Below are 17,998 nucleotides of genomic sequence, written 5' to 3'. Positions count from 1 at the left end.
TCCAGTGTGCCAGGATGCCTACTTCTTACTTCATGGCTTGTATACTATCTGAAGGTGGTTTAGAATTGTGCTTGTTAAACCCAGGTATTGTTCAGTAGTGTTTCTCTGTCTCTAAAATGAGTTTACTGCATCTACAGATTTTTGACATCTGCATTTTCTTCCCCAGCTTTTCCTAAACTCCTTTTGGCGAGAAAAGCCACTTGCTGTTCAATATAGGGATTGAAAATGAACTCTCCTTCATTGTTCAAAACCAGTTCCCATATACCCATAGACACCTCCCAGCAGTGCCCCAGGGCAATTGCTACTCAGTCTTTCCATCTAGTAATATGTAAGTGATGTAAGAATTAACCAACCATGTGTATTTGCTTTAAAAATCCATGTTAGTGTATTAATCCTTATTATGCTGTCTTACGGAGTGGAATACTAACATCAGCATGAACAGAATAGTCTCTCCCTACAGACAGACCTCCATGGGAGGTTAAATTATACTCTCAATATGAGTTCATTAATTTGTAGTCAGAAATATGTTTACTGAGGGACTGTGCACCTTCATTCACTGGCAAGTGTGTACGGTGCAATTTTCAAGTCATTTATCATGATTTTTCTACTTTTACTTTAAAAGAAATTAACACTAAGAAGCACAGAACGGCCCCCCACCCCCACCCCCCTTTCCCCGGGAACAGCCTTCACAAGGCAGAAAAATTTTGAGACTGGCAAGAGAATCTGAGAATGGCTCCAATTATTAACACAACATAGAGTGTCCAAAAAGTCTGGAAATGCAGAGTATATTTATTCTACTTTTTTTCCAGTTTAACAATTGAATCATTGCTTTAAATTTTATGTACTTTATAAGAAATAATGTCTGGAGGGGTGCCTGGGTGGCTCAGTTGGTTAAGAATCTGACTCTTGATTTTGGCTCAAGTCACGATCTCAGAGTCCTCAGATTGAGCCCCGCATTGGGCTCCACACTCAGTGGGGAGTCTGCTTAAGATTCTCTCTCTTGCTCCCTCTGCCCCTCCCCCAACTCACACGCACTTGCACACACACACTCTCTCTCTCTCAAATAAATAAATCTTTAAAAAATAGTGTCTGGAAGTTGAAGAAAAAATATTGAGCGTGTTATTTGAAAATATAACTAGCATACTTAAAAAAATGTCCTATATTTCCTTTCATTTTGCATACCCTACATTATTTTGACTGAGTTGGTGGATCTTGTTTCCAGTGGAAGGAGAGAAAAGGTTAAAATTCACTGACTTTCTATAATCTTCATTCTTTCATTTCTCTCCTTACAGTTCCCTCCAGTTTCATGAAACCGGTGTGATAAGATGGGGTCTCTTTCCTTTGGAAATCTTAATAGAAAACTGAATCAGCCCAGGAGAATGGAGTTTTTAAACCCCTTAAGCCCACTTTTCATTTAGGGCTTGATGTCAAGAGGTTAAAAAGGCCCTGAAATCTCACTGTGACCCAGACCTGCTCAATATGGGGCCGAGGAATTAATGATGAAGAGTGTGTTTATCTGCATCATCCTCATCTATACTCTTTGTTCTTTAGCGCTCTAGCAGGGATTTCGGGGAGGGCATTGGCAGTGACTGGCTGTCTCTGCCAGTTCTTAGAGTTAAGGCTAAGAGCTACTCATTGGAGGGCTAGAGAAAGAAAAACTTAACTTAATCTCTATCTCACACACATAGATACATGGATGGATAGACGGGTGGATGGATAGAGAGATAAGTAGATAGACATACAGAAACATAGATATATAATCACATACACGAATACTTTTTGGCCACCTTTACTTGTTATTATAACTGACTAAGCATCCTCTATACACACATGATTCCCAACTTCCTAAAATGAAACTTCTTCTTTCTTATATTTCCAAATGCCTAGTCAGTTGGCATTTCTCTGCAGATGTTCTACAGATGATCCTTGTTAGTTCAGAAAAAAATCAGGTTGCAGGTAAGTAGAGGGCAGGAATTGTGACTTCATCTTGAATATCTAGAAACCTGGCAAGTGCCTGACACAGAGCAGGTACTGAATAAATGCTTGTTGAATGAGTAAAAAGATGAATGAAATAAAAATAATTCCCTGTACACTTTGTACACAAACACACATTTACAGATATAATCATATAACCAACCCTACCAATTAAGGCAGTATGGACAGGACTGTCACTCTCTTATATCTAGTCCCCCAAATTTCCCTTAAGGCTGCATGCCACCTTGTTGGGATATTTTGTTTGTTTATTAGGTTTGTTATAACCTTATTTCACTTACTTTAAAAATGTACTTTTGAGTTGGAAAGAGAGAAGCCTGCCTGAGACTGCTATGACCTTAGCGAGAAGCTATTGATCACGGAAGTGAAGAAAGCTTTGATTAGCACATTTTGGCAATTTGGTGGGTTTTTTTTTTTTTTTTTTTTAAGATTTTGAATTACTTTAAATCAATTTTGTTCATTACCTATTGCTGGATCCTGCTGAACAAATATATTTTTGTTAGGGGTGTTTTATTACAACTGATATACTGATGTTGATTTAGATGTGGTTTCTTCCTTGAGCCCTCTTAATATAGGAACCAAAATGATGATGACATGGGTGCCTCCTGTCAGTTCAGTAAAGAAGACTCATGGCTATAATCATATTTAACAAACTGCCATTTCTCTATGATGACTGGAAAATCAATGGCAGTTCAGCAATTAAGGCAAAGACTACCGTTTAAATCTTAGAATCTGATCATTCTGTTTTTTCATCCTCAAACCAGGGAAGACAATCAGTTTTTTCCATGTTGTGTTTTAAAATATATTTTAATCGAGCTGTAAATTTATAGCACTGTTTACCAGATTCATAATACCAATTACTTGGAACCTTGTTTGTTTGGCTTCTAATTTTGAACTGTGTGGTAGAGTTTTCTATCCTTAGTCTACTTTTCTCATTATGAGGATTGTTACTGTGTTTTGTTTAGCCAAAGACTACTTTAGAAAAGTTAAGTTGGTTTGTTATTTTACAGCATAGCAATTGAAGCATATTTATTTTTCTGTAGGCTGTAAGATGCAAATTATATAATGTGCCTTTTTTATACTTCCCATTTGCTTTTCTTTGTGTTTATATTTTAGCTGATATGAAATCAGTGATGCAAGTATTATTTCATTGTACTAATGACAATTTTGAGGTACCTCAAAATTGAAACTAGAGACTTAAAGATATATTTGCACATAAGCATAGTATCAAGACATCCAAACTGGTATAGATAGGCTTAAATTATATGGACTAACTTGGAAGACAGTCAGTTGTGAATTTTTGAAACCCTATGAAAAACAGAGTGCATCTAAAGAAATATACCACAGTAGTAAATTGCAGTGAATCCAAACTCAGAGTCAAGAGAGCCAGCTGCTGGTCTGGACTCTGCCTTTAGTGCACCATGTGACCTTGAGCAAGCCATGTAAGTTTCTTGAGACTTGTCTTCTTCCATCTGAAATCGAAGAACTGGGCACCAATGAACTTACATTCAGTATCTTTCAAATATATGTAGTAATTTAGATTCTGAAATAGATCAGAGTGACTAGTTATCAATTACTGTCTTTCTTACTAATTGTTTTCACAACTTGCCAAAAACCAGGTTTATCCTCTCTAGAGCTGATTGGCAACACCTTTCGTGCTTACACTATTAATTTGCTTCAAAGGTCATGTACAAACAAATTATCCTGACTTGAATGACTAGTTAGTAGGTATTTAACATTTGGAAAACTGTGGGGAGTTATTTGTTCATTTATTTATGTTAGTTGTTCTTTTCATAATCTGAATGCAGCATTAGTTCTTGGGCAAGGGCTGATGAACGTTTGCTTTGACATTTCCCTTCTCTTTAAAGGACATTTAAAAATTTTTTTCTTAAGATTTATCCTATTGAGAAGGGGGTTGTATTTTTAGGTATGGTTCAGAAGAACATATCAAAGACCAAGTAGTTGAAAAAATAATTTTAATAATTAGAGTGTTCTCAAATTGGGTGTCTTCTTAGGGAGGCAGAGGGATTTCTGTCCTAGAGCTCACACCTGGATTTTGCGTCTTCTAAGATTTAGGCTGCATCATGTCCTCTCAGGTATTCTTAAGTTCTGGTATTTGGACATTAAATCCCTCCCTCCACCTCCTTAGTCTACAGTTCCTTACATAGCCTCTTAATTAGCAAGAAGAAACAGAAATGTCCTCTACATTTCCCTGTTGAAATGTGGAGCCTGCTGGCATTTTTGATGATCATGCTATCTCTCCTGTCCATTCTAGAGGCCAGTTATGGTATTCTTCCTTTCCTTATCACACGGAAGGTTTTTGAAATCACAGTTCAACTACCAAGTACTGTATCAGTCCATTGACATTTCAGTGGGTTTTGATTTGTGGTCATGGTTGTAGGAGAATAAAGACACTGACCAATAGAAACATTTATTGACTTAAGAATATAAATAAGTCCGCAATATGCTTTCTATACAGACACTTGCATTACATATACAGGGTTATTGAAATTTTGGTCTTACACAAAAAATAATTTATTAGCTGCTTATTTGCTTTACAAACCAACTTACAAGAGGCCTTCTTTAATTATATATTTGATATAGTACACATATTTCAGAAACAAATTTACTGTACAGTGAAATTTACATGTTCATCAATTTCTTTTTCCTATGTTTTATAAAAATATCAAGTGACACTGGCTTCAATACTGATCCTCCATACTCCATTTTTCTCTTAAGCTTAACACATCACTGTTCAATATTTCCAAGTTTATGGTCTTTCACTGCATTTGAGCCCAAGACAATAATCAAATTTTTGTGGAATATGGCTCTTGCTATATTTAGCAGGTCCTTGCAAAGGTCTCATTTGTGAAGTGTGCCATATTGTAGCATGATAATCTTTCTGGCTACAACAATGCAAAATTACCCTATACCCTCTCCTCCCTACCCAGGAAAAGACTACAGCTGAAATAATTAAAATCCATACGCTTAATGATCTGTGCCTTCTGCAGGGTGGCACGTTTACTGTCTCTAACGATGTTTAATAGCTCATAACATTCAATACACTTAATCATCAATTACTGGCATTTGTAGTACTTTTGCATACAGAACATATCCTGATGGGGGAAAATTGCATTGGAACAGACTCAATTACCCACCTTGAAAAAAAAGGACACTGGGCCAGACTGAATGCAGATGCATGGTTGTCTTTGGAGCTGCTCAAGCCACTGAGGCAGGGCTGTAACAAGGCCATGTGGTTAGTTCAGATTTTGTTAGGTGAGGAGGAAGTTTCAATTTGCTTGTGTCACACTGCACTTTGTTGGTCTCTCAGCCACTTTGCGATTATCCCTGATTGGGATGTCAGGTAACTGGGATGCTGGCCCGAGCCAGCCACCTGACCTCCCACAGGTCAATCACCACTGAGTTTCTGTGTCTTTATATGGAAGGTGAGAGTGAGGTGCTAGACAAGACTGGAGAGATCCTACCCAGATCAGAAATTCTCCAGTCTCACAGTCACTTCATGGACAATGGAACCATCAGCCTTCTGTCATTTTCCATGTAATTTCTTATTTGTTCAGAGTTGCTTGGAAAAATGAAGAAAGATAAAGAGCCCATGGAGTCCACTACCTTTGGTAGAATGATAAAAAAGCAGAATTCTCATAATAATTACATGGTTTTGATGTAGTTTGTGTGGTGTACCTACTTTATATATATATATATGTAAATATGTACAGTATGCAATATATATGTATATATAAATATTTATTCATCATGTTATTTTAATTACTTGTTTGTTTAATATTATAATTGACTATATTATTATAACATGTATGTATATTTTGTATTTGATATTATAATTATATATTAATTATTAATATATAATTATTATAATTATTAGTGATCATAGCATGCATAATTATATTTAGATGCATATAAGGCTTTGTTTACATATTTAGGCCAAAGATTATTTTGCTTCTGGTAACAGAAGGACATGAACTGTGCCAGCACTTCTGCTGATGCTCGGTGCTGGAAGTGACAGGATCTGCAGGAGGTAGCTTATTTTAATGCAGAGTTTGCTTGAGAAAATAACATGATTTCATCATCTCTGAGCCTCCGAGAAAAATTCTGATTGTCGACCTTTCCTCCTAATCATGGATTTGAGTCATAACCACCCTGGGGTGAAATGCACACATTGCTCTCTCAAGTTCTTGATTGTTTCCAAAAAAGTTTTAAGACTTTTTCCCTGTTGATAGCAAATGCTTATGTGGGCAAAGCAAAGGAGAAGCAAAGGTGTTGCAACTTCCACTATCACCTGCCTTTCTCAAACGTTACAGCTTCTCTGGGGCTGGCTGAACTCACAAGACCAACTTGAAAAAAAAAAAAAAAGTGCAAGAAAATATTCATATTATGGCACTGATAAATTCATAGCATTCAGGATTTTGTCCTTCTTGCTTCAGCAGCAGTTGGATATGTTTTATTTATTTATTTAAATATTTATTTATTTACTTATTTGAGAGAGAGAGTGGGCATGAGAGCTGAGGGAGGGAGAGGGAGAGAGAGAACCTCAAGCAGACTCCCCGCTGAGCACAGAGCCCAATGCGAGGCTTGATCTCAAGACCCTGAGATCATGACCTGAGCCAAAATCAAGAGTTGGATGCTTAATCGACTGAGCTGCTAGGTGCCCGAGGATATTTTTTAAAACATAAAGTGCCAGGCCTGCCATTCTTTGCTCTTCCCAACATTCATTGAGTGACTCTAGCCAGTCAAATGTAGGTTAAGTGCTAGGAATAAAGAAATCAATATGCTACAATTATGGTTTATACCCTGACTAAGCTTATAGTCTTGGCAAAGGGTTGAAGACTCAAATGTATGCAGCATAGGCAGTCATAAATCAGCCCCAAGAAGAGACAATAGGGAGTGGTAGAGCCTGGAAATAATTGGAGAAATGTCTTTATTTAGTTCTTCCCTCTCACCCCCATCCTTCCTTCCTTCCTTTCTTCTTCATAATACTCTGCTAACTAAATAAAATAGTGTACTAATCTTCAACTCATAATACAGATCCAGATGGAAACGTATAAACAAATAATTTTAGTAAGAAGTAAGTGGAATCTTAAAAGTTATTTCTAAATCACAGTTGTTAATAGCACAGACCCTAGAGCCAGCATGGCTTTAAATGCTGGTGCCACCGTTCACCAGCCGTTTGACCTTAGGCAAGTAATCTTCCTTTGCTCTCTTCAGTTCCCTCAGGTGTAAATGGTGACAATGCAAGTATTTACTCCATCAGGTTCTGTTGAGCAGTAATTGAGTTATAATGTATAAAGCTCTTCAAATAGAACTTGGCACACCATGAGCTCTAAATAAAAGAGACTGTTCTTAGTAGGAAAGAGACAAGACAGCACATATTAAGATATTAAGTCTGAATAGACACAACCTGATAGAATCTTAAAATGGAAGGAATCCTGAGTCACCTTATGGGCACCATCTACTTGCTGCTGGAATAAGCCCAGAAGAGACTGTTCCTCAGTGTTTACTCATGCAGTTAGTTCAACTCATCCTTTCCTGTACACCGGCCAACTCTGGATGATTTTATCAAGGGAGTGCTCACCTTTGTTTTCAAAAAAGGAGCCAAGAGACATAGTGTAATGTATCAAGATCTCTTCTGGTAACATTGTAACTTCCATGGTGTTCTCTACATTGACCGTTCTGGTGTTTTTGTTTGTTTGTTTGTTTTGTTTGTTTTTTAAATTGGAAGATCTAATTGGCTTTATTAAGCAATTCATAAATTGGGCAGCATCCCATTTAGCAAATAGAGAAATGCTCCTCACATTGACCATTCATTTAGCATTTCATTTGCTTTATCTCAAATGAAGATATATATTTCCCACCACGCTTCAAAAAGGAGCTAACCACAGCAGTAAACTGTTTTTAAGCACTGCATTGCTTTACAGATTCTGCAACATAATCAAAATGATAAAACATTCAGAAGATGTGCACTGTCCACTCAGTTATCATTTAAAAATTCTGTTGTGTCTATTCCTTAACTGTCTCTGTGTGTGTCTCAATGGGGATGTACAGTTTGGGGAACAGAACTAGCCAAGAGTTTGTGAAGCAGTGGTCAGGTATTAGACCTCACTAAACTTTCTTCTCTTAAAATATATTGCATTTTTTCCATTGCTGTAGAGGATCCATTTCTCAGGATCTTTTAAGATTTGTACCTCAAGGAAAATATATGTGAAAAGGTTCTGAGGAAGCCTAGGTTATTGGGAAAAGGGAACAAATCATAGCTAAGAGGGTTAGAACTTTTTGCTCTCTATCTCTCATCTTCTCTAGGAATTCTACAATGGGAAAATACCAAGAACATGAACCATCAATATATGCTAGATACTTTATGCAATTAGACAAAGAAAAATCTATGTAATTAAAGGAGAATTTATATAACTAGACAAAAGAGAATATGCAGTTTTAGATATTACATATGATAAATGCTGGTTAAACATATAGGCATAGAGAACTTTCTGGAAGACAGCTTAACACTCTCTGAACCTAGCTTTTCATCATACCCTCCCCCCCACCGACTTCTCACAGTTTTCCCATAGTTCGTTTATCAAGTATTTAAAGAGAGCTTCTGTTGCATGCAGGCTCTCCCTTCAAAGGATGCACTACATGGTATTCATGCCATTTTGGTTCATAATCTGCTTCCGAAAAGACTTTTCTACTCCTGAGACTCTGTCCTCTGCATGTTATCCCTCTCTTCTATGTATTATTACCATCCTGCATCATTCCACATTTGAGTTGATATTACCTCAAGCTTATGCACAATTATCTGTCCATCCCCCAGTGCTGCCACACTAGCATAAGAACCAGAACAAGCACCAATTTGAAAGCCAAGCAGTGGAACCATTTGGGAGGGGAGTCATTTTCTGCCTTAAAACAATAAATATTTTTATTGGGCAGATGTTTTCTTGCTTCTAAATTATTTCGTATGCAGGAGTGGAATCAACCAACAAAAAGCACTTCCAAACATTTAACCAGGAGTTCATGAACTGTTCTTGTCACGGAGAGGACACAGTGATGGTGGTAGCAGTAATATTAATGACAATAATGAGTAAGCCTTCATTATGGGTAAAGCCTTACGCTGGGGGCTGTGACTGCATCACCTCTAACCTTTAACCCTAATGGCAGTCCACAAGGCTGCTCTCATTATTTTGGCCCCATGTTTTGCAGTTGAGGTGACTGAAACACAAAGGTTGAATAATCCTCAAGTCTAATTTTTGGTAATGTTTGGTGTGGTTTGTGATTTTAAAGATTACTTATCTTTTAATCTATGACTTAATATATCCATATATAGTTTTTAGAACAATACTTATATAATAAACCTTTATATAGAAATGCTGTGTGCATATTAATTGCTATTATTTCCCTTTGGTCACTTATTTGGAGATGTTAATTTTTATTCTTTCCAGCAGGTGGTAAGTGGCTTGAGGAGACCAAAGACTTTACTAGAGACACCCTGCTCAGAGCTTAGGTCCATATCAAGTAATTGAGATTGAACACAATGGTATATATAAAAGAAACAGGCAGATCTGTTATCCCCGCTTCATTGATCCCTTCCATCTCCTACACATGCATGCTGTTTCTTAGCTAAATATTTTAGTCTTACAGAAAAAGCAGTTCCCTGGGAAAAGAGCTAATTTTATCCTGATAAACTTGCTTATCATTGCATAATATAGATTTCCATTTTAATTCAGTAATCTTAAAACTACAGGGATATAAAATGCATTAAAGTTGTAGTTGACTTCAGATTGCTTTTCCTTTAAAATCTTTAACATGAAATCATTTGTACCTGCTTAAAATGAGTTTTTAGTTGTAATTTAAATTGAATTAAATCATCTTCTATTTATCTTAGAATAATCTCAGAATTGAGCATGAGATTTCCATTTGCAGAGTCACATTTACTAATGTGGGTCTCTCTCCTTCTCTCAACCTCTACTCTCCCCCCCCGCCCCTCCCCTTTCACAGACATCTCCAGAGTCCCTTCCTGGGGTGCCTGTTTTGCGCGGGGGGGGGGGGGGTTCCCAGGTCGATGAGCTGCACCTGACAGCTTTATGCTGCTGTGTGTTACTCCTAGTTTTGAAGCAGTATTGCTGACCGAATGGCCAGCACCTGGATTAAGTGGCATTATACTGATCTTCTATATAAAAACCTGACCTTGAATATTAGTTTCATTAGGCATGGTTCCTCCACATGCTGAGGGGTGCAACTGGGCTCGCCTCCCAGGGTCCTTTGTGTACAGAGTAGCCCTACCTGAGTGACCTACTGTTACTGTGGCTTATATACCAGTTTAACTTGCAGAATTTGGGATCAACCATGTAGTTCACTAGGTTTATATGCAGAATAAATCTCTGCTTTCCTTGAGTAAGTAGATTGATTCCACAGCAGCTGCTCCACCCATTAATACCATATGCAGATATGTCCATCTTTAGCTGTAGTGACCTTCTCCATATTTCATTCGATTCACCTACCATTGTGAATGTTATTTCCCGCTGCACAACGCAGAGTGAGAATGAGCTGGTTTTCTCCCCACGGCATGGATATCTGCCAATGAGTCCTTTTTTTTCAGGGTTCTGGGGATGAGGAGATTTATGTAATCCTGTTGTAGCAAGGGTGGGACACCTGAATTAAATATGTATTTCCTAATTGCCAGCCTCCATCTTAAAGTTTATTTAGTCCTGGAGGGCCAGACATCTTGGAAATTCACCTTTGTGAATTTGTGCCCGTCCGGTAATGAATTGTTACATTTCTCCCATGCTGTTATATATCAAGCTATTTGTTTGTGTCTAGGCACTGGGACTAAGCTGGTCGGCTATATAATATGCTTATTGTAGATGGTAGCTTCTTTTAAAAATCTAACAGCGCACTCTATTTCCTGACACACCCTCATTTCCCAAGCATGAAAAGTATCCCTTCGAGGGTTTAAGTAACTATAACACTGAGTGAATTACATTATATTCTGATCTGCTTGTGAAATGGTAAGAGGTGTTATTTTTTTTTTTCTTGTATCTTACGATAAATTACAGGACGCCCAGTGTTTCAATGGTGCAATTGACTTTATTTAAATGAGCTGGGTTTTGATTAACAGATGAGAAATAACCATTTCTATAAATGAAATATTGAACGAATTGTTTTACCCTAAATTAAATAATTGGTCATATTAACACTATTCTTCAAGTTTACTGACAAAGCTTTTACTGCCGCTGTGTATGCTCTGCTCTGTGAAGCTTCATTATGCTGCTTCCCAGGCCTTTCGACCCCCGGTGATACACCCAGTCCACTGATATGGGACATGTGTCACCCTAGTCATCGATCCCCTTTGCTTCCCACTCCTGGATCCCTTTGTACAAATACTTAGTATTCACCAAACCATTCCACCTTCTTTCCGGTCTCCACCTCTTGTCAGTCCCTAAATCCGGTCTTTCTCTAATACAAATCTCATTAATATTCCCTTCCTCTCTGTATCCCGTTTCTATTTCCCTGGTCCATCAGGCCCTCGTTATTGCTCCTCTCAGACTCTAATGCCTTTGCCCTAATGACTTGTGTCTCTGCCCTTAGCTTACCTCCCTCAGTTTATTTTATGAAATGTAGTCAAAATAAAAATCTATTAATGTCACTTCCCTCCCTGCTGAGGACCCCGTTCGGATCTCTTTCATAGCTTCCTAAACACCACCACCTCTCCTCTGTACCCCTTCCTCACTGTGCCTCCCACGTGACTGTAGTTCCTCACACTCAGTATCCTTCTCCAGCATTCAGAGCCTCACACGGCATCCACCCTGCCAGGGGTGCTCTTCCCACCGCTGTCTTTCTGGGGAATACCTCTTCGTTCTTCAAAGCCCATCAAAGTTGACGGCTTCTCCCAGCCTCACACTAAATAAGTAAATCACTCCCCCTTCTTTGTCTACATGCTTAATCGTATGTGTATTGTCGTATGTAGTCATACATACTATGAGTATGTATTTACATCATGTTCCCTTATTAGATGGTGAACCCCTTGAGACTAGGGTGTCCTCAGTCACTTTTGTAATTCCGGAGCTTAATAATATCTGACATAGTATGGGTTTGTTGAATTGGTTCAATTCTCCTATAAATGTTCTATTAGAGAATAGCTTCTTAGCAGAGTATTAAAAGAGTACATTTGGGTATCTCTGTAGTCTATTATTGTCTGATTAGTTCAATTAAGAGTACACTGTTAATGAGGCCAGGGTTTTAGTTTCATTCCTCTGTGGAGCACTTAACGTTGTACCTCAACTGTCAGTAAGCTTCACTAGCTGCCTAGTAAATCCCATTGCTTCCAAGGGAAATGGAAAGTGAGAATGATTAAGGTCAGGGCAAATTCATCTCAACTATTAGACAAATGGAATTGAATATATTCCTTATTGATGTTTAAAGCACAATTTCACACTTCTGTGTGAAATGAACACCTTATTTTGTCCACAGCCCCTGTCCAATGTGCACTGATGCATTTGCCTTGAAAGGTGGGCTGTGATGGAGGTGGCAGGAGGACTTCCTGTTCATGGCGGGTTTTACAATAGGAACAATAATCATGCATGCACAGATCTTTATGATTGCTAGCCTCTGAGCTTCCCGTCCACCCACATGCCTCTCCATCTTTGTCTTCCAGGTGAGACAATGCGCATCGCCTCTTCAGAGTTTGCTGATGACCCGTGCTCATCGGTGAAGCGTGGCACCATGGTGCGGGCGGCGAGGGCTTTGCTCTCAGCTGTAACACGCTTACTCATCCTGGCGGACATGGCGGATGTCATGAGACTTTTATCTCATCTGAAAATTGTACGTATGTGGAACTTATCAAAACTTTGCTTTGGGGGGGTGGCAATACTGACTAAGTATATTGGAGCTTGGAACTGCTCTAATGATGTTTCATTGCTCACCAGCGTGCTTACTCACCCAAGTGGTATACCCCCCAATTTTTCTAATGCTAAAATTATATTCAATAATATACTCAAAAAGTTATAGAGGATTCACTTGAGTTTGGATCCCTCCCTTACTTCTTGGAGTGCAAAACTATATTCTTTTAGGCTGCAGAGGCTGAGCATGGTGGACCTGCCTTGGCCCTATCTTGAGATTCAGATTAGTGCTGGTCCATGTGGTAATTCAGAGGAGGTCAGCTCTTCCAGTTAGCTGGCCAAATGACCACCTATGCCCACCTTAATATGGATCATGTGTTGAATTACATTTTGTTACCTGCTCCAGCCTTGCACTTTTGTAGAATTAGGGACTTTGAACGTACTTTAGTCTGGCAATAAAGAGCCCTGTCTACACATCTCTTGGCTAAGGTCAATCTTGTTGCACCAAGCCTAGCATCTAACATAACTGGGCAGTTACATGTCCTACTAACCCATAGACCCCTATTATAAGTGCCTCGCTTGTCATAGTTCCTTGGTTTCTTTCAGCATTTTTGTTTTGTGATGGAAGTGGAGCCCTACCCTCGTCACAAATGTTATTGGACCAGGAGCCAAGGCAACCTTTGAAGTCCTTGACAACTAGGCCTCTCTCTGCTTTTCTAGTTGCTGACTGGCATCTATTGGCAACCAGGATAGTTCAGTCCTCTGAACTAAGATGATGTAACTCAATTGCTTCGGAATATGACTTCTGCCTAGAGAGTTTCTATTCCATGACCTCAGTGAATTTCATTCCTGGACAATTGGCACCAACCTTGGACTAATCTCAGGGTCCTTAGATGATGGGATGTGAACCACGGGTTTTCTTTTTTTGGGAATCAACCTGTTGCTGGTTTAGTTCCCCTAGCTGTGGCCATTACTGTGTTGTCATCCACCACATAACCTCCTTACATATCAGACACTTTATCTGTTAATACAGGGCTAATGGCTGTATATCCCTCAGAGTTGTGAGAGATTTAAAATGGGTGCCATTCCTATGCAGCATTTCTTACAGAGTTTGGTGCAAAGTAAATGTGTGGTAAATGGCAGCCATGTTGCTGTTTTCAGACCCCCGGAACCCCTTGCAGACTGCCCTGGTGGTTGTCATTCCTGAGGTTCCGAGTGTGCTATGTGCATCTTTTGAGCAACAAATTACTTTGTTCTCACGTGTGTGGGAGAAAAAGTTTTGTTATCTTTCCCTTAGCCTGCTGAGTCTTCAAAGGTCACATTTTCAGAAAGATCTTCCCCCAGATGGACAATCTTCCTTTCCCAGGGGAGAACAGGACTGAACCTAAAGAAATTAACTTTACATCCCATATGTCAGTGTTCTGTGCCGTGGAACGCCCCGTTCAGCCCTTCTTACGGAGTGAGGACGGGCTGAGTATTCTCTCTGAGCTGCCCGCATGCAGAGAGGGCTCCTCGTGCATCCAGGGTGCCGTGTGACGTACAGCCCCAGTTCCCGCCTGTAATCCGGCCTTTCTGCCCACTTGTTTCGACCAGGGCTGTCTACTGATCATATCACCGCGGGCCTGTCGTCCTGTGGAGTCAAACGTATTCTCTTCCCGACACAGCAGATTAAGGGAAGTTTAAAAAAAATGGGGCGGGTTTAGCACAAAATCACGGAAAGGTCAACCCAGCAATATTAAGTAGTCCTGTCAGACTGTCAGTAGTAAAATTAAAAATGATCGTAGACTAAATAACATTTGTTCTGCTTAGAGCGCAGCCTCTGCGGAGGCAGCCGCGGTGGGATGTCGCTCTCTTGTGGAGCGACGAGGAACTGCAGTGCCGGGGCGGCCGCTGAACCAGGCTGTGGCCGGTCTGCGCTGTGGGTTCAGCTCAGGCAGGGTTTCATATCCTGGGGCTGTTGCCCCGCCCCCCCCCCGAAAAAAACCCACAGCGTGTCAACAGTCCATTACAAATGAACATGGTATATAATTCTGCTTTAGCTTTTCGTTCTTTTCCGTAGAAGCTCATTCTCTCATGAACAAGCAAGTGTCGTCCAAGCATCTACTTATTTGTTTTTAACTCGGATGAAGAAAATATCTTTGTGTTTGGATGGGACAGGTTAGAAATGGTCATCTACACCTTTTCTAAGGGTTTTTCCAGATTAAAAAAAAATGAGTTTCCTTACCACAAACCTGGTAAGAAAAAAAGAGTGACAGGTGATTTTTCCATAAAAGTAGTGGCTCCGTTTTCTTTTGGTTCAAATGCTTGAGTAATACCCTCCATGAGTCTGCAGCTTCCTGCCATGGTAACCTTTTTAGGCTTAAGCATTATGCATTTTACTTTTTATCTCTTAGGCTGTATGCCAAATTTTTATTGCTCTTCTCTCCAGATAATGATTTTTTCTCATTTCTGAATAACTTACAGGAACACAGATGGAATTCCCTTATCAGAAACTTATATTCATGTTTTCCCATCAATAATACACTGAGTAGAGGAAGGATAGTTGGTTTATTCTCCTAAAATACCCACTTTCATTCTCTGCCCTGCACCCCAATAAGTAATTGTCAGCAAATCAAGTAGTCAAGTATAATTCACACTGTAAAGATGAGTAAAGAATTAGGATATCTGTGGAGAGGGTGTGAATTGGCAGGGTAGAGGTCTTTACATCCGCTACCTTAAAATTATGTTCGGAAACTTACGTTTACATGACTGCTAAAGAGCTGTCTTTTCACATGACATACAAATATTCTGGTTGCCCATATGAAGCTCCTTGTTTTGTTATGCAAGTTTGTTATGCTTTAATGTTGAGCTCTTTTTTAAACATGTTAAGGATTCTCATGACTGCAAAAGGTTTTTGCTACTGTAGTTGTTTAAATTCAGGACGATAGTGATGGAATAGTGGGTGAAATATAGTTCAAAGCTGGGTTATCACCTAGGTGGAAATTTCATGTTCCTGAGCAAAGCTAAAGTAATCATTTGCACATCAGACATCATTAAAAATACTGAATTATAATCACTTTCCTTGTTGAAGTTGCTGGTGAGTGATTCCCTAGCCAGTCACCCAATGTATCCTGCAATCAGTTGACATTGTCAGTAGGTTGATAGGTGGCATTTTAGACTTTTCAAGGGATCCTGAATTGCAATCGATGATCATGAAGAGGGATATTTATTTTCCCTAGACTCTGAATTAATGTAATCAGAATGTATTGTGAATTCTTAGCATTGGTGATGGCATTACACACACAAACTCATCTTGACATGTATGTATTAGAGAAAACAACCCCCTTTCTTCTATCCTCAGGCTAGGTCCTGGAATAATGATGTTCTTGATTATCTCAGAATTTCTCTCTAGAAAGTGGAATGGCAAAATAGCAAAACAACAGTCCCTTAATCAGTTTCCCAGAGAAGTCAGATGATCTTCATAGCCATCAGGGGCCAGATCTAATGCTGCTCTCCCCTTGTTTGGAAGGTGTTGATGAGGCAGACTTTAATATTACCTGTGCTTTTTGTGACATTAGCCTAAAATAGTGTTGTGTTCCTCAGTAATGGATTATTTCTCAATAGTTGCCTGTTTAGTCCTTCAGCTCTAATGTAGCTCCGGTGAAGAACAGCAGTTAATTGATGTAAAATAGCCTTGTCTCTGATTATAAAGATAGAAATTATTGCCCCAGTTCTTAGCACATCTTTTTTTTAAATTAAAGATTTATTTATTTGAGAAAGAGAGAGAATGCAGGGGGAGGGGCAGAGGGAGAGGGGGAGAAATCCTCAAGCAGACTTTCCACTGAGCATGGAGCCGGATGCAGAGCTCGATCCCAAGACCCGAGATCATGACCTGAGCCGAGATTAAGAGTCAGACACTTAACCGACTGAGCCACTCAGGTGTCCCTTAGCATATCTTTTCTGTCAGAGCTATCATGGCATTAACTTCATGCAGCTGGGCTGTTTGGAATTTATGTACTCAGTTATCCTTTCAAGAAGTATTTACTGGATGCCTAGTATATACAAGACACTGTGCTTAGATAACTTCAAAGGTGACTAAGTCTCAGCGCCTGCCTTCAAAACTTCATAGGCTATTGGGGGAGACATAAAGAAAGCAAGCTCTGCATGTTGGGAACAAGTGCATATTGCTGTGATCTCACCTAGAATAAAAATATAAGAATTAGGATGTTTTCCACTTTAAATAAGAGAACCCCAACTCAACGTGGTATTTTAAAAAGGGAATATATTGGCTCAGCAAATGAAGAAGTCTAGAGGAAATTAGCTTCAGACAAGGCTTGATCAAGGCACAAAAATATGCCAAGAACCAGGTTCCTATCTCCTCTTCTCTGTAGGACCTTTTCTCAAAGTCCTGAGGTAGCTGCTAACTATTCTCAAGTTTACCCGCTTCTAGACTAAAGATAGCAACAAAGAGTAAATTCCCTTCCCTAATAGCTCAAATAAAACTTCCATAGTCTTGTCAGTCCTGTTGGCTTATGAGTTAGGTACTTATTTGAGGGGAGGGGAATGGGATGTGGTGATTTTTAAAATTTGGTCAGCACTTACTCCTTTCCCTTACCATCCCCCATGACATGGATAGGATCAGTTCGACAAAATTATAGTGTTGGTCATTTGAGGATAATATGAGGAAGGGTGATGTGGCTGGGAGAAGGTCTCAGGATTGGGTCTCATTAAACTGAATGTGATTTGCCTTTCCCAGAACCAATTTCTTGGATCAGATCGAATAGGTTGGGGTCACAAGCCCAAGCCTAAGCTAGGGCCTAAAAGTTGAGGGTGACTGGGAAGAAGTTGGTCCCATCAGAAGAGCTGGGGGATGTATCAGTCTGTGCAATAATGAGATTGAAACTACACAGTGATTTCAGCAGGGAGAGTTTAATATGGAAAATTGTTAACTCCAGTAGCAGATTAGAGTCATAAGAAACTGGGTAACAAGAAGACAGCTCTAAGGAATATAGGGCTGGCAAATATAAGGAGGACTGAGAGCACTAGCACTTCAGGGAGACCCCACCACCACCACCCTGAGCCTGGGTGAAGATCAGATCTTCCTATCTTACTTTATGACAGGCTGCTGAGTTGCCACACAACTGATGGAACTTGCTGGAAATCTGCCC

General features: G+C 39.5%; 1 protein-coding gene across 4 annotated transcripts in view; it reads left to right on the top strand.

The window, feature by feature from the left end:
* Positions 1 to 17,998, top strand: part of CTNNA2 (catenin alpha 2) — a 1,076,840-nt gene that overhangs the window by 321,790 nt on the left and 737,052 nt on the right. For all 4 annotated transcript variants that reach the window (XM_078056374.1, XM_078056373.1, XM_078056372.1 and 1 more), the window contains exon 4: positions 12,668 to 12,834. In XM_078056374.1, the coding sequence (XP_077912500.1) occupies positions 12,668 to 12,834 (167 nt within the window). The remainder of the gene's footprint in view (positions 1 to 12,667; positions 12,835 to 17,998) is intronic.

The sequence above is a fragment of the Halichoerus grypus genome, chromosome 10 (genome assembly GCF_964656455.1).
Source record: "Halichoerus grypus chromosome 10, mHalGry1.hap1.1, whole genome shotgun sequence".
NCBI classification, from domain to species: domain Eukaryota; kingdom Metazoa; phylum Chordata; class Mammalia; order Carnivora; family Phocidae; genus Halichoerus; species Halichoerus grypus.
This window is presented reverse-complemented; position numbering and strand designations above follow the sequence as displayed.